The sequence below is a fragment of the Oncorhynchus tshawytscha genome, linkage group LG11 (genome assembly GCF_018296145.1).
Source record: "Oncorhynchus tshawytscha isolate Ot180627B linkage group LG11, Otsh_v2.0, whole genome shotgun sequence".
NCBI lineage: Eukaryota > Metazoa > Chordata > Actinopteri > Salmoniformes > Salmonidae > Oncorhynchus > Oncorhynchus tshawytscha.
The window spans coordinates 11,034,030-11,054,141 of record NC_056439.1 but is presented as its reverse complement, the minus strand read 5'-3'; the positions used below and the strand labels follow the sequence as shown (position 1 = coordinate 11,054,141).

Genomic DNA, 20,112 nt, shown 5'->3' with positions numbered 1-20,112 from the left:
CCTCGGTGAGTTAAAGAGGGAGGGAGCAACCCGGCTAATAGCTTACACGCATGCCTGTCCTTTCTTCAGTAGGATCTAACAGCATTGGCGTCATGTAGTGATGACGAAGATGATGACGACGACGACAAATGACAACGACGGCAAATGACAATGACTTTTGATAACACACAACTTTATAAGGGAAAATGGATGCGTGGGAAATTTCTGCCAGGTATGTACATCAACTATGGGTAGCAGCTTCTGACGAGATCAGAGACACCGCAATGCATACATTAGATCTAATTAAATCACGCCAACACACAGCCATCTATTTGAACATAACCTACTTCCATCACCATACGGTGCTATCAAACGCGTCTAAAGCAAGGTGTGCACTACAGGATTTTGGCCCCCGATTTAGCTGTCCCAGACAAGTTTTTGAGATCGGCGACAAAAAAAACCCCATGTCATCGCATACTCGGGGGCACGTGGCCTTGACTGACACTCGTTTAATGTGAGCAGGTCAGAGACACAATCTGAGGGCTACCGATCTCGTGACAGAGCAGTCCCAGACGTCTCGATGTTTCCAAACGTTGGATTTTATCGGCACAAAATCTGCAATGTTCTTGTGGCGTTAATGTGCAACGACAGGTTTCGAGAACGGTGATCAGCAATAGCCAATGAGAGCTCGCCAGAGGAAGAAGCCAGTGAGATGATGACGTTGTTCAGCATCACCCAGAATGTGTCGACTCTCAAGCAGAAGCGATGACTACTACTACTAGTATGCATTTGTACATTAAGAAAAGCCAAAGTGTCAAATTGTTACAGCTCTAAAGTTCACAAGAAATGTCACTCAATTCAAAATGGCAGCTAGATAGTTCAACTCTGTATGGCAAGTGTGAATGTCTGACTGGAAAATGTTTATGAGGCTGCTTTTGAGCCACATCTCATTGTAGCTTTGTTAAATCTAATCACATCATTGCTTTCGCGAGACAGCACGGTATCGACAATCCTCACGACCAAGAAGAAGAATCTTGGTGTGTGTGATCCCCCCCCACCCCCAGTCTGTGCCACATCGTTCAGTGTGCGCACCACTATGTTGGCAACACTAAAAAAAAACTACAGGAAAGATGGTTGTTTAACGTGAGAGGGTCAGCAATTTTAGGATTTTGAAAGTTGTGTAGTGTACACAGCTTAAGTGCGTACATGAACATACCTTCATTTAAACTAATAACACCACATGCCATTGCCCATTCATCCATGTGTATAATGCACACTTAGAACATACTGTGCCATCCAACAGAAGGGAAATGTGTATATAAACACTGTCATTAAACTAATATGGTGTGTGCGATTGTGATCCATTTATTTGTACATGATGTGCAGTACTTTCAGACACAGTGCTATCAAATGCGACTAAATACACTTGACGGAACCTAAATCAAATCAAATCAAATCAAATTTTATTTGTCACATACACATGGTTAGCAGATGTTAATGCGAGTGTAGCGAAATGCTTGTGCTTCTAGTTCCGACAATGCAGTAATAACGAGCAAGTAATCTAACTAACAATTCCAAAAAAAAAACTACTGTCTTATACACAGTGTAAGGGGATAAAGAATATGTACATAAGGATATATGAATGAGTGATGGTACAGAGCAGCATAGGCAAGATACAGTAGATGATATCGAGTACAGTATATACATGGCAGGTAGTTTGCCCCCGGTGATGCGTTGTGCAGACCTCACTACCCTCTGGAGAGCCTTACGGTTGAGGGTGGTGCAGTTGCCATACCAGGCGGTGATACAGCCCGCCAGGATGCTCTCGATTGTGCATCTGTAGAAGTTTGTGAGTGCTTTTGGTGACAAGCCGACTTTCTTCAGCCTCCTGAGGTTGAAGAGGCGCTGCTGCGCCTTCCTCACGATGCTGTCTGTGTGAGTGGACCAATTCAGTTTGTCTGTGATGTGTATGCCGAGGAACTTAAAACTTGCTACCCTCTCCACTACTGTTCCATCGATGTGGATGGGGGTGTTCCCTCTGCTGTTTCCTGAAGTCCACAATCATCTCCTTAGTTTTGTTGACGTTGAGTGTGAGGTTATTTTCCTGACACCACACTCCGACCCTCACCTCCTCCCTGTAGGCCGTCTCGTCGTTGTTGGTAATCAAGCCTACCACTGTTGTGTCGTCCGCAAACTTGATGATTGAGTTGGAGGCGTGCATGGCCACGCAGTCGTGGGTGAACAGGGAGTACAGGAGGGGGCTCAGAACGCACCCTTGTGGGGCCCCAGTGTTGAGGATCAGCGGGGAGGAGATGTTGTTGCCTACCCTCACCACCTGGGGCGGCCCGTCAGGAAGTCCAGTACCCAGTTGCACAGGGCGGGGTCGAGACCCAGGGTCTCGAGCTTGATGACAGAGCTTTGGAGGGTACTATGGTGTTGAATGCCGAGCTGTAGTCGATGAACAGCATTCTCACATAGGTATTCCTCTTGTCCAGATGGGTTAGGGCAGTGTGCAGTGTGGTTGAGATTGCATCGTCTGTGGACCTATTTGGGCGGTAAGCAAATTGGAGTGGGTCAAGGGTGTCAGGTAGGGTGGAGGTGATATGGTCCTTGACTAGTCTCTCAAAGCACTTCATGATGACGGATGTGAGTGCTACGGGGCGGTAGTCGTTTAGCTCAGTTACCTTAGCTTTCTTGGGAACAGGAACAATGGTGGCCCTCTTGAAGCATGTGGGAACAGCAGACTGGTATAGGGATTGGTTGAATATGTCCGTAAACACACCGGCCAGCTGGTCTGCGCATGCTCTGAGGGCGCGGCTGGGGATGCCGTCTGGGCCTGCAGCCTTGCGAGGGTTAACACGTTTAAATGTCTTACTCACTTCGGCTGCAGTGAAGGAGAGACCGCATGATTCCGTTGCAGGCCGTGTCAGTGGCACTGTATTGTCCTCAAAGCGGGCAAAAAGTTATTTAGTCTGCCTGGGAGCAAGACATCCTGGTCCGTGACTGGGCTGGGTTTCTTCCTGTAGTCCGTGATTGACTGTAGACCCTGCCACATACCTCTTGTGTCTGAGCCGTTGAATTGAGATTCTACTTTGTCTCTGTACTGGCGCTTAGCTTGTTTGATAGCCTTGCGGAGGGAATAGCTGCACTGTTTGTATTCAGTCATGTTACCAGACACCTTGCCCTGATTAAAAGCAGCGGTTCGTGCCTTCAGTTTCACACGAATGCTGCCATCAATCCACGGTTTCTGGTTAGGGAATGTTTTAATCGTTGCTATGGGAACGACATCTTCAACGCACGTTCTAATGAACTCGCACACCGAATCAGCGTATTCGTCAATGTTGTTGTCTGACGCAATACGAAACATCTCCCAGTCCACGTGATGGAAGCAGTCTTGGAGTGTGGAGTCAGCTTGGTCGGACCAGCGTTGGACAGACCTCAGCGTGGGAGCTTCTTGTTTTAGTTTCTGTCTGTAGGCAGGGATCAACAAAATGGAGTCGTGGTCAGCTTTTCCGAAAGGGGGCGGGGCAGGGCCTTATATGCGTCGCGGAAGTTAGAGTAACAATGATCCAGGGTCTTTCCACCCCTGGTTGCGCAATCAATATGCTGATAAAATTTAGGGAGTCTTGTTTTCAGATTAGCCTTGTTAAAATCCCCAGCTACAATGAATGCAGCCTCCGGATAAATCGTTTCCAGTTTGCAGAGAGTTAAATAAAGTTCGTTCAGAGCCATCGATGTGTCTGCTTGGGGGGATATATACGGCTGTGATTATAATCGAAGAGAATTCTCTTGGTAGATAATGCGGTCTACATTTGATTGTGAGGAATTCTAAATCAGGTGAACAGAAGGATTTGAGTTCCTGTATGTTTCCTTCATCACACCATGTCATGAACCTACGGTGAACTAACACGTTAAGCCATCCATCTGTATGGACATAATGTGTGTGTGGTGTGTGGTGTGTGTGTGTACATTGGGTCAAATGCTGGCAAAGACTACATCCCAGGACTCGCTTCATTAAAAAAATCCATGAACACCATGACACATACTGTAGTTGGTGTGTATTTTAACATCCCTGTATGTGTGAGTGCGTATTTTTTTGACTCTTTATTTAACTAGAAAAGTCAGTTAAGAAGAAATTCATATTTTCAATGATGGCCTAGGAACAGTGGGTTAACTGCCTTGTTCAGCGGCAGAAGGACAAGATTTTCTACCTTGGCAGCTCAGGGATTTGAGCTCGCAACCTTTCGGTTACAAGTCCAACGCTTCATCCACTAGGCTGACTGGTGTTTCGAAGCTAAATGCCCTTCTAATAGCCCTTCATTTCGGCTCCACTACAGCAACCGCAAATCATTTAATAACCTTCACTCCTCCTTCCCCCTCATTGTCTGGGAAGGAGCCATTGATATGTCACGTACTAGTAGAAGGCCAATGAATGTGTGTGTGTGTGTGTGTGTGTGTGTGTGTGTGTGTGTGTGTGTGTGTGTGTGTATGCGCGAGTCTTTAAGGAAGGGGACCAAGCTCAGATGAAAACAAACAGGTTATACAACCACATTATCATGTTAATAAGGCTAAACTAAGTCCCAAACGGCACCCTATTCCCTTCACAGAGGGTGGATACAGGTTTCAGTTTCTCTCCCCAACTGCCCTGAGTTGATAAAAACACTTGAAGCAGGATCAACTAACGGGAAAAGTTTCTGTTCGTAAAAATTATATAATAATATTCACTGTGTAATGGGATGACCTTGAATGTTGCCTGCACGTCTATCAAAGAGCTCCACTTGCATTCAGTTTCAATAATTTCTGTATTCCTCTATTACATTACAACAAGCATAGAGGGAACATCATGTAAACTCAAGCCCAAATTGAACTGAACATTTCTCGGAAGAGAAGGAGTTGTGGAGTGCTCGAACCCTCAGAGAGAGAGAGCGAGAGAGACTAAGACAGAGAAAGAGGGAACTCAACCTCAGGGGGGTTGAATGATTCATTTTTTTTATTGGGATCTACTTTAGCCGATGTCAATGGTGACCGACAGCTAGTCTTTCTGGGGTCTGACACACAACAAAAAAGACATTGCAGACAAAAAAAAAACTATTTCATACATTTTCAAACATTCATATAAACATTACAACTAGGTCAGATTGGGGAGAGGCGTTGAGTTGTGAGGTGTTTTATTAGTTGTTTTTTTCGCTGTTTGCTTGAGTAACTTGATATGTGATCATGGCTCTGTGCGTTGTCTTGAATTCGCTCTGGATTTGGGGACTGTGAAGAGACCGCTGGTGGCATGTCTGTTGGGTAAGTATGTCTGTCAGAGCTATATGTAAGTTGATTATACAGACAATTTGGAAATGTAAACACAATAATTTTTCTCACCAAAAAAAGTATTGATGCAGTTAATCTAGTCAACACTCAACCAGGAAAGACTGGCATGCATGTTGGTGATGTTAGTTCTGTATGTGTTTTGAGCCAGCTACAGCTTTGCTAGGTCTTTTGCACTTGACCACAATACTGGACAGTAATCAAGATGGGACCAGGGCCTGAACAACTAGTACAGTTGATTTTTTTTGTGTCAAAAACACAGAACATCTTTTTATAACAGATCTACCCACTTTTTAAAAAACATTTTAGTCATTCAGCAGATGCTCTTATCCAGAATGATTTACAGTATGAGTGAGTGCAGACATTTTCATTTTTCATACTGGTCCCCCGTGAGAACCCAAAACCCTGGCGTTGCAAGCACCATGCTCTACCAACTGAGCTACACAGGACCCCTCCCCAGCTTCACACCAACTTTTTCAATATGACTTGAACATGATAATTGACCATACAATGTTATATGTAGGAGTTTAGCTTCTTCAACTCCAGTTGAGCTTTAGGTCTTTGGGAATGTTTTGGAACCAAATACAATGCTTTTACTTTTAGTTGTATTTAAGACCAGTTTATTATGAACACCCATTCTGATACTGACTGTAACTCCTTATTTAGAATTTCAGTGAGCTCACTGGCTTTGGGTGCTGACATGTAGAGTGTGGAATCATCCGCATACATGGTCATACTAGCTTTGTGTAAAACCAGTGGCAAATCATTTGTAAAAATAGAAAAGAGTAACAGCCCAAGGACACTGCCCTGAGGGACACCGCACTGTTCATATCTGATGTTAGAGAAGCTTCCATTGAATAACACTCTCTGGGTTCTATTGGCTAAGGCTGCACTTAACTTCTTCGATATAGGGGGCGCTCTTTTAATTTTTGGATAAAAAAAAGTTCCCGTTTTAAACAAGATATTTTGCCATGAAAAGATGCTTGAGTATGCATATAATTGACAGCTTTGGAAAGAAAACACTCTGACGTTTCCAAATCTGCAAAGATATTATCTGTGAATGCCACAGAACTGATGCTACAGGCGAAACCAAGATGAAATTTCAAACAGGAAATGCCCCAGATTTTGAATGCGCTTTGTTCCAATTCTCAAACAGGAAATGCCCATTGTGACGTAGATTTTGAATGCCATTTTTACTGCCCCGCTTGCCTCCGTTGCAAACGTGATTTTACCATTTGAACAAATGTTTCTGTCGATATTATGGAGTTAATTTGGAAAAAGTTTGGCGTTGTATTTCTTTTTTTCCTGATGAACAAAATGGAGCAAATAATATTTTTGGAAAAACTGAACATTTGCTATCTAACTGAGTCTCCTCATTGAAAACATCCGAAGTTCTTCAAAGGTAAATTATTTTATTTGAATGCTTTTCTTGTTTTTGTGAAAATGTTGCCTGCTGAATACTAGGCTTAATGCTATGCTAGCTATCAATACTTTACACAAATGCTTGTGTAGCTATGGTTGAAAAGCATATTTTGAAAATCTGAGATGACAGTGTTGTTAACAAAAGGCTAAACTTGTGAGCCAATATATTTATTTCATTTCATTTGCGATTTTCATGAATTAGTTAACGTTGCGTTATGGTAATGGGCTTGAGGCTATAATTACGCTCCCGGATACGGGATTGCTCGACACAACAGGTTAAATCTATCTACACAGCTCCAACTACCATCTTATTACCCATATCTTTTAACCAATCATCTGTCATCTGAGTCAATGCAGTACAAGTTGAGTGCCCTTATCTAAATGAATGCTGGAAGTCAGTAGTTAACTTATTCTCTGAAAAATAGCATTTTATTTGGTCAAACCCGATTCTCTCCTTCAGTTTACTAAGAACACGCAGCAAATTGATTGGGCAGCTGTTAGAGCCAGCAAAGGGTGCTTTATTATTTTTAGGCAGCGGAATTACTTTAACCTTGCCAGGCAACCGTGACTCAGAATCGATCTTCGCCCTCCAATCAGATGGCGCAAGACTGGGTATCCTGGCCTAGCTTTGATGACTGGCTATTTTGAGACAGACCAGAACCGAGTGCACTTTGCCTGGCTGTCCGAAAGTGGTTCCGTCCCAAATGGCACCCTATTCCCTACACAGTCAACAGCTTTTGACCAGGTCCCATAGGGTTAAATATATATATATATATAGTGCACTACATAGGGAATAGGTTGCCATTTGGGAAGCACACATGAGCTGTCTGGCAGCCAGATACTCTTTGATCTAGACATAATAGAGAGTGTATGAAATGTATGTGTCTATGTGAAAATCGTGAGTAATAGCACTTATGTGTGTTGTGTGACCATGATACATCAAACAAATGTGTCTGTTCCTTACTAGATCAAGGCTACATCAAGCTGTGCCTGGGGCCGGTCTAGTGCTAGTGCTGCTGACCCCGGACCACATATGTTCCTGGAGTCAGTGGTTCGAACCCTCATTCCGCCACCCAGTTTCTCTGCTATATCCTACAGATCTATCCTTAATCTGTTGATGAAACTTGAAAACCCCTTTTAAAAGGTATATGAAGACTGCACCCCATATGTCTGCTTATAGCTCTCTTATTGAATGTCATGATAGATAGGCTTTCTACTGGTAATATATGCATAGTCAGGCAAAAATAATTATCTTCTGAGTGTGACATTTTGAACACTGACAAACAAAAATGACTGACTAACAAACTTTTCATTTTGATCTACAGTCGCTAGGTGGAAGCTTCCATGACATTTTCCTGCCCTCTCTTGTACTGCCTGGGAATGCATTATTGACCTCCTACACCGCCACATGGTGTCTCAGATAAGCACATCACGACTCTGCAGTACAAGGGGAAACGAGACTGGGGGGACCAGGGGGGAGGGGGAAATTGTGACTTGCCTCGACCAGCTTGTTGGCGTGCTCCCGGAACACCTGCGCATACTCCTTGACCTCCTTCTCGTTGCCACTCTTGGCCGCCTCGATGAGCACCAGCAGCGGCACGTTGGTCTCCAGGAACGAGTCGGAGATGTGGTCCATCACCGCCTTCCTCAACTGGAGAGAGAGGGACAGAGACAAATTGTGTTTGACTTTGTGTTTACTAAGTGTTTTAACTTTCCATGCCAATGAAGTAAAACATATTATTGAATTGAGAGCGGGGGCGGAGAGAGAGAGAGAGAGAGAGAGAGCGAGAGAGAGCGGGGAGAGGGGGGGAAGAGGGGGGGACAGAGCGAGGGGAGAGAGACAGAGAGAGAGAGACAGGGAGAGCGGGGAGATGAGGAAATGGAAAGAGGATCAGCAGCAGCAGGAGGTCATAAAATAGTAAAATGGCTGCCCGCGAGGTGTCATTTTCCCCATGAGACCTTTCACGAGGCCAGTACTTTGCGACTTATATATTTGTTTATGGAATCATTTTGCAAAACTGTCAAGGAACACAGACTTTTTCCCTGCTAAATGGACACTGATTGTATTCACAGTCTCTTCATATCGGACAGTGTAACAGACTAGTGGGAATAGAGTCAGTACAATGACAGTAGACAGGTGCTTTATCTTACTAAGAGAAGGAGTTGAGCATATGGACCCTTGGAGACTAACAGAGGCAAGCAAGCACGCAAACACACACACACACACACACACACCCACACACACACACAAACACTCCCATCCAGTCAAATGTCTTTGGAGTAGCGGTTCAAAGGAGTCAATTGACAAGTCTTGTGAAGTTTAATTTCACGACTATCAGACTGAAGCCATTTGAATGAATGAGCAACTACTGTGGGGACTTCACTTTAGTTTCTGATGCAATCATTCATAATTAGGCTATAAAGAAAACATTATTGCACCATGTTCCCGGTGTTAAAGAACTAAAGATTTAGAGGGGCAGCGAGGGAGATATGGGGGTGCCGATGATTGACAAGGGCGTTTTGTTCCTAACCAGCAATAATCATCAGTCAGACAAGCTCTTTCACACGCATGCACGCACACACACATCAGTCAGTGAAACACGCACACTTGCCCCTCCACCGACCAATTAAAATCTTAACTGCCAAGCCACAGTGGAGGGACAGTAATAATGAATTATGGTTTGTGGAGGTTTAATCCATCACGCTGGTTCTTTGAGGGGAGACTAGGAGTCTGCCTCCAAAATTGATATTTTGGTACACTACTTTTGGCCGGAGCCCTATGGACCCTGTTCAAAAGTAGTGCACGACATAGGGAACAGGGATCCACTTGGGAGACATACTAGAAGCCGGCCAAGAGCTGTAGGACATGACAGGCCTACATAAGCAACTCAGCTATAGCCAAAATCTTGTGCTGGGTTCAACCGCTTGGCCTTTCAGTCTATAAGTACCCGCTAGAGAACGTTGTCGGGCGTCCTCTTTAGCATATGCATCAGATGCACATCAACTCGCAAGGTGCAGCAAACCTAAGCACCAACGCTTGATAAATAGTGCATAAACAATTAAAAAGGATTAATTGCAGGAGGAAATATTTGTTTGAAATATATCAATACATGTTTTTTTTTTTTTTTTACAACAACAGTTATTTGTTTCGATAGAGACAAGGATGTGTCTTGTGTAATTCTACGAAGTCCGAGAGAAAACATAGGCCTATTGCCTATTTTCCTTTCCCTTACAATAAATACAGTACAGTGTCATCCATTTGATCAACTTTACTTGTAGATTCCATTAGTAATCGAGTTACAGAAATGAATCAAGTCCAGTTTCAGCTTCTCTTGACCAAGTAGAAAGGAAAAAGATAAAAGTATAACCAGCCAGGTGAACAGGTGAAAGGATTTGCTGTGTTCTTAAACAAAAGCTCCATTGCACGAACAATTGTAAAAGATGGATTGCAATAAAAATATATAGAACGTTATAATTTAAAGTCTATCATGTTAGTCGTTTTTGCTTTAGTAGCCAGAGCAATGCTGCCGCGCGTGTGGCCATTAAAGCATTGACGGCACGGATATTCTTGGAAAAAGTGAATTATGAGAGTTATTTGACAGGTAAGTGTAATAGAAACTGCAGAATGTGCTCTTTCTGATACTATATAGAAATCAACATGTTTTACCTGCAAGTGACAATGAAGGAGGATTTGATCAAGTGATGCTCCTTTCCCTGCATCTATAAACTTCAAGATGCGCCCATCTCTTCATGTACAATTTGACAACTGATAGGTCTAATATTGTCACTCATCAGATTATTGTCAATTTAATCCTGTCTATAGGCCGACTCTTATTATCTGTGAAATTCGTTTTGGTATAGTTTCCGTGTAGTTTCGATGGATCGGCTGTGCAGGCTGACTGGTTTGTTTTCCGCTTAAAAGGTTGGAAAGAGTCAAGTACATGTTTTGCATTATTCTAAAGGACCACTGCAACACATAGCATGTTTTCATTTCCCTTACAATGCATTTGATTAGTAATAGAGCTTACTTTTACAAAGTAAAACATTAAAGAGAATGGTATCAACACGCATGTCGCACAGTCAAATTATTAACATGAGTGCCAATGCCGATTAATATGGATTACACAAACTCATCATGACACTATTGTTGTTCTAAATTAAATCAACCTCTTTACCCGCCTTATCATTCAGTTAGACCAAATTCAAATGTGATTGTGAAATAACTTGCACAATTATGGCCCATTCCAACCATTTGTCTTGACTTTGGTGCAAAAAGTGCAAATCAATCCCAGAACAACAGCAAAGGACCTTGTGAAGATGCTGGAGGAAACAGGTACAAAAGTATCTATATCCACAGTAAAAAGGAGTCCTATATTGACATAACCTGAATGGCCGCTCAGCTAGGAAGAAGTCACTGCTCCAAAACCGCCATAAAAAAGCCAGACTACGGTTTGCAACTGCACATGGGGACAAAGATCATACTTCTTGGAGAAATGTCCTCTTGTCTGATGAAACTAAAATATAACTTTTTGGCCATAATGACCATTGTTATGTTTGGAGGAAAAAGGGGGAGGCTTGCAAGTCAAGGAACAACTGTGAAGCACAGGGGTGGCAGCATCATGTTGTGGGGGTGCTTTGCTGCAGGAGGGACTGGTGCACTTCACAAAATAGATAGCATCATGAGGATAGAGAATTTAGTGGATATATTGAAGCAACATCTCAAGACATCAGTCAGGAAGTTAAAGCTTGGTCGCAAATGGGTCTACCAAATGGACAATGACCCCAAGCATACTTCCAAAGTTGTGGCAAAATGGCTTAAGGACAACAAAGTCAAGGTATTGGAATGGTCATCACAAAGCCCTGACATCAATCCTATAGAAAATGTGTGGGCAGAACTGAAAAAGCATGTGCGAGCAAGGAGGCCTACAAACCTGACTCAGTTACACCAGCTCTGTCAGGAGGAATGGGCCAAAATTCACCCAACTTATTGTGGGAAGCTTGTGGAAGGCTACCCGAAACGTTTGACTCAAGTTAAACAATTTAAAGGCAATGCTACCAAATACTAATTGAGTGTATGTAAACTTCTGACCCATCTGGAATGTGATGAATGAAATAAAAGCTGAAATAAATCATTCTCTCTACTATTATTATGACATTTCACATTCTTAAAATAAAGTGGTGATCCTACCTGAATTTTTACTAGGATTAAATGTCAGGAATTGTGAAAAACTGAGTTTAAATGTATTTGGCTAAGGTGTATGTAAACTTCCGACTTCAACTGTATATACTGAGATAATGTGACAGATCATGTTACACTTAGATTGCACACAGGTGGACTTTATTTAACTAATTATGTGACTTCTGAAGGTAATTGGTTGCACCAAATCTTATTTAGGGGCTTCATAGCAAAGGGGGTGAATACATACAGTTGAAGGTAGGCCTTGAAATACATCCACAGGTACATCACCAATTGACTCAAATGATGTATTTTCCAAGCTGTTTAAAGGCACAGTCATCTTAGTGTATGTAAACTTCTGACCCACTGGACTTGTGATACAATTGTTGGAAAAATGACTTGTGTCACGCACAAAGTAGATGTCCTAACCGACTTGCCAAAACTATAGTTTGTTAACAAGACATGTGTGGAGTGGTTGAAAAACGAGTTTTAATGACTACAACCTAAGTGGATGTAAACTTCCCACTTCAGCTGTATGCATGCACCATTTTTCAATTGTTTTTATTTTTTAGAAGTATTTATTTTTAGTATTAGTATTAGTATTTTAGTATTATTTTTCACAATTTGGACTATTTTGTGAATGTCCATAACATTAAATCCAAATAAAAATCAATTTAAATAACAGATTGTAATGCAACAAAATAGGAAAAACACCAAGGGGGTATGAATACTTTTGCAAGGCACTGTATGTTTTGCATTATTCTAAAGGCCAACTGTATGTTTTCGTTTTCCCTACAATACATGTGATTAGTAATATAGTTACAGTAAATAAAACAGTCCCATAACAGCTTTTTTACAAAGAAAAACATACAATTCTCTTTTATCAACCCCCAAGGTGCACGGTCAAATGATTTGCTGCTGATAAATAGGCATACCACAAACTCATGACACTATTGTCTTTCTAAATCAAATCAACCGCTTCACCCTCCTTATCATTCAGTTAGGCCTAATTGAAATTCAATTGTGAAGTAAGGTGCACAATTATCTCCTGTTCATCCATTTGTCATTCATTCGGTGAGGAGATAGAGACACATTAGCGGCTGGCTCAGTGCCAACGTCCTACAGCAAATTTTCTTGCCTGATTAAGGAGTAGGTGTCAAAAAACAGGTAAAAAAAAAAGACTCAAAAAGACTTTTCTGTTTGCGATTTCAATTTTTTTGTGACAAATGAGCAGTGTAAATGAGCAGTGTAACACTAACAATTAGGAAAAGTCATGGAAGGAGAAGGATTTTTTGGGGCCAGATTTTTTTAAATGTACAAAATCAAACATCAGTGGCCTTCGGCCTATGGAGGGTTTTAGTGTCCCATGAGAAGATCAGATCTGGTTTCATGTTGCAATACGTTTTGCTACACTGTACCCTACAGCATACGGTCTAACACCCAGAGCTGCATACTTGTGAGTGTGTGAGTGAGTGAGCGAGCGAGCGAGTGTGTGTGTGACGAATTGTCAAAGACTCCAGCCACCCCAGTCATAGACTGTTCTCTCTACTACCGCACGGCAAGCAGTACCGGAGCGCCAAGTCTAGGTCCAAGACGCTTCTAAACAGCTTCTACCCCCCCAAGCCATAATAATCCGGAACATCTAATCAAATGGCTACCCAGACTATTTGCATTGCCCCCCGTCTTCCACGCTGCTGCTACTCTCTGTTATTATCTATGCAGCATAGTCACTTTAATCACTCTACCTACATGTACCTCAATTATCTGACACCGGTGCCCCCGCACAATGACTCTGTACCGGTAGCCCCTGTATATAGCCCCGCTAGTGCTATGTACTGGTGCTCTTGAATTATTTGTTATTCTTATCTCTCACTGTTTTTAGGTATTTTGTTGAAACTGCATTGTTGGTTAAGGGCTCGTAAGTAAGCATTTCACTGGAAGGTCTACACGTGTTGTATTTGGCGCATTTGACAAATAACATTAGAAAAGAGTGTTAGGAAAGAGACTTCCTTTGTAATGTAATCAATGTGCCATGTTCATTTGGGTTGCGGGGTACCTGTGCATGACATTTGGAGAGAGACGGGAGCGCGCTCCTCGTTAATGATCTATCTCCCCCTGTGCTAATAATCTCATCTATGACTTTTAATGAACTCTAGCCTCCTCGTTAATAGCCTTTAATGAGAGTTTTTGATTTTTTTTTTAGGACTTTTCCCATTTTCAGTGTGCTATAGTCTTGAGTCTGATTGAATATATCTCATCATTTATCTGTATATACACACTACAACATATATATCATGTTGGAATAAACATACTCCGCCATTTATATCTGTATCCATAGGGGCGGTGTCCCGGACACAGAATGAGACTAACCCTGGACTGAAAATTGAGAAAATCAATTTAAAAAAAAATCAGGATTAGACTGAATCTGTGTCCAGGAAACCGCCACTTGATGTTATAATATTCATGTTCAATAGTAAATGTTAAATTAAATAGTATTGAGAAATCCCTCAAAGTGAATTTGAGGTGTTAGACTGAGACTGAAAGAAGGATGATACAGTAGAGTAATTTTCCTCCTCTTTCTCTCCTCTCCTCTCTGCACCATCAGCATTGCAATGCCTGAACCCCACAGGACTCCCACTTAAATCTTTCAGCCATCTCTCTCTCTCTCTCTCCCGCTCTCTCGCACGTCCATCGGCACTCTCTTGATCTATGTAGGCTCATCACAAGACAACTAGTGGCCTTGTTGGGTACTTCAGATTATCACAGGTGTCTGTAATTACCTCTGGCCCTGTGTGTGGCCTTATCACATGTAAAATACATAAAATAATAAAGTAAAATACAAAACATAGAATGACAAAGCTGTAAAACATGATTCTAAACAGAAACCATCAACGTAGTGAACAGCATTGGTGTTTTAATGTAAGGGTTTCCACTTGAAGATATTTCACTAGGTAAATATGTCTTTGTTGTTAATGTATTGGCACCAAACTGGTGGCGGTTGTGAAAAAGTCAATCGTTGGAAAAGTTGCAGAGTTCATTGATAATAATGGTGTCGTTGATTAGATGTTTATCTCATTATTAAGCTGTTTTCTCTTGAACCATAGCGTTTATCCACTAGAAAATCATAGACAACATGGATACAGATGTAAAAAAATGAATACCATATGTTCATATATTTTCTAAAGTTATTCAAGTATAAATTACCAAAGTTACAATAGATGCATTTTAATAACCAAAATGACTGAATGTCTCTCTCTCTCTGCACTCTTATTTCAATCCAACCCTCCTTCTGTATTTGACGACCTCTCTTCCTCCTACGTTATTTGGAGCAGGCAATACAACTGTACTACTACTCTACTACTCTGGTACTATTTCTACTGTACTAGTGTGATGGCCAAAATGACTGTGTTCTGTATATCTTTATCATTGTACTGTACATTTGGATAACTCAAGTACTATATCATGCGTGGTATCATACATTGTGCATATTGTGTATGGTATCACCATAGAGATTGGACTACACTGACTCTATCACACTATCGTGCCAAACTGAACTGAACCGTACTGTGCTGGCTCGGATCAATTTTATTTTTCAGCATCAACTATGGTATCTCGGACTCGGTTCAGTATCGTGAAAAGGTTATTTGTCCATCAGCCACCTTCGACCTATGTCCTGATGTCATATCATCATATGAAATGGGTGACACTGATAAAACACAATTGCAGTGACTTCAGTCTGCCTTCCCTTGAATACTGTGATGTCTATTGTGTAGTAGATGGAATCTGAGCTAGAGTCATGTAATCTTGCTGGTAAATTGGAAAGAAAAAACGAGTGGAGTGCGCCTCTGATTTCTCCTGCTCGGACTAGGAAAACAGCGAGTGGAAAATTGGAAACACCAAAAAGAGCGAATGAGTGCTTTAGCTCAAATTGCTTTGAGCGTCGACCAAAACGTTTGATGGATTATGAAATACCTGTTTTCTCCCCCTCCTCTCTTCCCCTCCCTCTCTGTCTAATCCTCTACCTCTCCTCTATCTTGTCATCCACACATCGAGTTAGGAGCCCAGGTGAACCCACTGCGATTCACACCTAATTCTAAAGCTGGATAAAAGCATTGAAAGGAATGCTGTGAAATAATTTGAACGGCATATTTAGTTAACCAACAAACCCGGGAGAGATTAATATCCGTTTGGCTGTTTGCCGATAAGCAGAGGGCCGTGTGATCTTCAAAGATGGAGATGAGCGTTTGCTTTACAAATGAGCTTTTTTAATGGTGGAGAGAAACTGTGTTTTTTTTTGTGAATTAGACACCTGCTCTGACACAACAAAACAGATGTCTGATGGTGAGAACTGTCGCAAAGATCCCCTGTGTGTGTGTGTGAGAGAGAGAGAGAGTGTGTCTGTGTGTGAGAAAGAGTGTGTCTCTTCGATACGATGCAGAATGTTTGACTCACCAGCGTTATGTAACAGATCGGCACGAGGATTGCAGATTTTTACACCGGCAATGATTTACTTTACCCGCCCCCACCTCAAAACCCTACCCCTGTTCCCCGTTCGTTTGCGACAAGAGAAATAAAGTGCATCAAAAAGCTAAAAACAAATATGCAAATTATAAGGAAGAAAATAGAGAATCCAATTGTGAAAGGGCAAAAAAATCGTTGGGGTGGTCTGGAGTCGTATTCCCCCGCTCCCCCGTCTCCCTTGTGAAGCGCAAGCATTTCGCTACACTCGCAATAACATCTACTAAACACCTGTATGTGACCAATAACATTTGATTCGATAACGGACCATAAAACGTTACCCCCGGGAGTTTAACTTGTTCAAATGTCACCCCCATCTCCAGTTGAGGTTTCCTGTAGGTCGAAGATGCTTTGAACCAAATACATTCCTTTTGGGGTTTTTAGATGTACTTAAGACCGTTCATTACCCCACTCTGACACTGACTGTAACTCCTTGCTATGAGTCTCAGTGAGCTCACTGTGCTGTATGCTGCTGATTTGCAGAGTGCGCAATCATCAGCATACACAGTCATTTTAGCTCCTTGTCAGACAAGTGGCAAATAAGTCGTACGAATAGAATAGAGAAGAACAGCCCAATAAGAGTGGGCTTTGAGGATAACCACCCAAAAGAGGACACTGGAAAGCCTTGGTTAAACTGTGTCTGCCTCTGCAGTCTTTCTAGAAATGTGTTTTATGGTAAATTACACCCGCTGGCTAGTTACTATAGCAGCTACACTGTGCCTGAATAGTTCCATTCACCCAAACATGTATGCAGAATGGGTAATAACACCCTATCAGTTAATGGCTTGTGCGCAGCTGATGTAGACTAGATAGGTGCAGCACGGCTGATAATACATACAGCGTGTGGACCAGCAAGGTACAGGACAGTAGATGATGGCTGGAGATGGGTTTTTCCAGCAGTCCATAATGAGTGATGACATTCAAGGACCAGTGCAATCAAAATGTAGTTTCTCTGTGTTTTGCATCACCACTATTGTACACCAGCGGATGAAACAAACACTGTGAAAGTGTGAAAAAAATGTGATCAGTGTTATTTCCTAAGAGTTGCTAGTAGAAAATAATACAATCTACACAGCAGGTTTGCATGGGTGTGGTAAACTGGATAACAGACCAATACAAGGAGACTTCTAAACCTCTCTGCCTCTCAGCTAATTTTCCGTTTTCCCCTCCCCACTCAGACCACTCATAGACAGTCCATTTGTTTTGATAAAATACTTTTTTTTTTTGCCAATCTTAATGGAAATCTATAACAGTAAGGTACACTACATGACCAGAAGTATGTGGACACCAGCTCGTCGAACATCGCATTCCAAAATCATGGGCACTAATATGGAGTTGGTCCCCCCTTTGCTACTGCCGCAACTCTTTTGGGAAAGCTTTCCACTAGATGTTGGAGCATTGCTGCGGGCACTTTGCTTCCATTCTGCCACAAGAGCATTAGTGAGGTCGGGCACTGATGTTGTGCGATTAGGCCTAGTTCGCAGTCAGCGTTCTAATTCCTCCCAAAGGTGTTCAATTGAGTTGAGGTCAGGGCTCTATGCAGCTTAAAAACAGATTCGTCCGTCGGACTGCCAGATGGTGAAGAGTGATTCATCACTCCAGAGAACACGTTTCTACTGCTCCAGAGTCCAATGGCGGTGAGCTTTACACCACTCCAGCCGACGCTTGGCATTGTGCATGTTGATCTTAGGCTTGTCAGCAGCCTACCTGCAATGGGTTTCCATTGCTGCTCGGCAATGGAAACCCATTTTATGAAGGTCACGATGAACAGTGATTGTGCTAAGGTTGCTTCCAGAGGCAGTTCAGAATTTGGTAGTGAGTGTTGCAACCGCGGCCAGACAATTTTTACACGCTACACGCTTCAGCACTCAGTTCTGTGAGCTTGTGTGGCCTACCACTTCACGGCTGAGCCGTTGTTGTTCCTAGACATTTCCACTTCACATTAACAGCACTTAGGGTTGACCGTGGCAGACATTTGACAAACTCACTTGATGGAAAAGTGGCATCCTGTTGTCATGGCACATTGAAAGTCACTAAGCTTTTCGACTGTCACTAGGCCTTTCTACTGCCAATGTTTGTCTATGAAGATTGCATGGTGGTGTGCTCGATTTTAAACACCTGTCAGCAACGGGTTTGGCTGAAATAGCTTAATCCACTCATTTGAAGGGGAGTCCACATACTTTTGGTGATGTAGTGTACTTAACTGTACCCAGAAATGATTTGATATTTATATAAAAAATCTGTATTGGGCCTTTAAGGGTGTCGTGGGCTTGTCTATCAGCCTCCCTCCTCCTTCCCTTTCTTATCAGTCCTTTTTGGTGGCAGGCCCGGGTCCCCGTGGTGAGGCCACAAGAACGCCGCCCGTAGAAGCAATGCCACAGGATTACTCAGGCAGCGATGGAGCCCAAGCGAGTAGCCGGGGGGAGAGTCAGTGGAGGGCAAAACGACTGCTGACAGCGTTAACGACTGACCGTTTGACACCATACCTGTCACGCTGACTGCAGTGTGGGGGTCAATGTCAGCCAGCTAGATACTGTGACTTGCCACTACGGAAGCATTTGTAAGTTAAACAGCGATCCTATATTATCGACTTGATTCGTCTTTTTGTGCCCATTGTTATCTGTCGGAAGTGAAACACTAACAGAATTACTGATACCAACCTAAATACTAAGTTTGTGCTTGCTACCAGCCGACAGCATTCAAAGATCAACACATACATTGATCTACCGCAGAACGTATAGAAGGAAAGGACACACAAGCTTTCGTTTATAGACCACAGTGATTTTGCATTTCTCGTATGGCTAATCAACGAGCCATCTGTCACAATACGAAACAGCTGTTCCTCTGATTCCAATTTCCCTGCACTATAAACAAACAGCAGAATGAATAACCATTATAATGAACGGGTACTGTAGCATTTGTTGCGCTGCCGCCACGGGGGGAGGCCCTGCGATCAGCCGTCAGTCAAGATTGGGAGCGAGCCCCGGTGAAGAAGTCACTTGACAACAGGAATTCATAACAAACAGGAGGACAAGGCCAGGAACACATGGCACGTCTCTAGGCAACCCCTGTCCATTAGTAACGCACTACTTCTGACCAGAGCCCTATGGGCCCTGGTCAAACTTAGGGCACTATTTAGGGAATAGGCTGTAAATGGGGACGCAGCCTGTGGCGGTAGCTGGCTATCAGAGGAATAGTAATTTCATCGAGCCGAGACATTTGAGGATATTAGCTCGGCGCACAATCAGCCCCTTCTCTTTCCCCAATTGGGGCTATTAATCAACTTTTGGAACAGCTGGGACGCTATTTTTACAGTTTCAGATTCAGCTTCTCTCTCCAACCCTCTCTTTTGTTCTCTTTCGCCCATATTGTCTCTCACTTTGTTTGATCCCTCTGGCCTTAAAGCAGCTACCGGCAGTACCGTGGCATTATTGCTAGTCACAGAAAGGGACTGGCCATAGGGCATTTCGGGCATATGCCAGATGGGCTGGTTCATCTTTAGCCCAGTGGGCCTGTCTAAACATTGCACAGAATTATCTGGCTAATAGTGTGGGCCTCCTTGTGTGACGGTGAATAACCACGTATGGCCTCAGATCTAGCAAATCAAATTTGATTTGTTACATGCTTTGTAGACAACAGGTGTAGACTAACAATGAAATGCTGACTTAGGGGTCTTTTCCAACAATGCAGAGTTAAAGATG

General features: G+C 42.7%; 1 protein-coding gene across 3 annotated transcripts in view; it reads right to left on the bottom strand.

Annotated features, from left to right (window-relative positions):
* Positions 1-20,112, bottom strand: part of LOC112261424 (catenin alpha-2) — a 700,693-nt gene that overhangs the window by 134,129 nt on the left and 546,452 nt on the right. For all 3 annotated transcript variants that reach the window (XM_042329775.1, XM_042329776.1, XM_042329777.1), the window contains one exon: positions 8,216-8,368. In XM_042329775.1, coding sequence (XP_042185709.1) covers positions 8,216-8,368 — 153 coding nt within the window. The remainder of the gene's footprint in view (positions 1-8,215; positions 8,369-20,112) is intronic.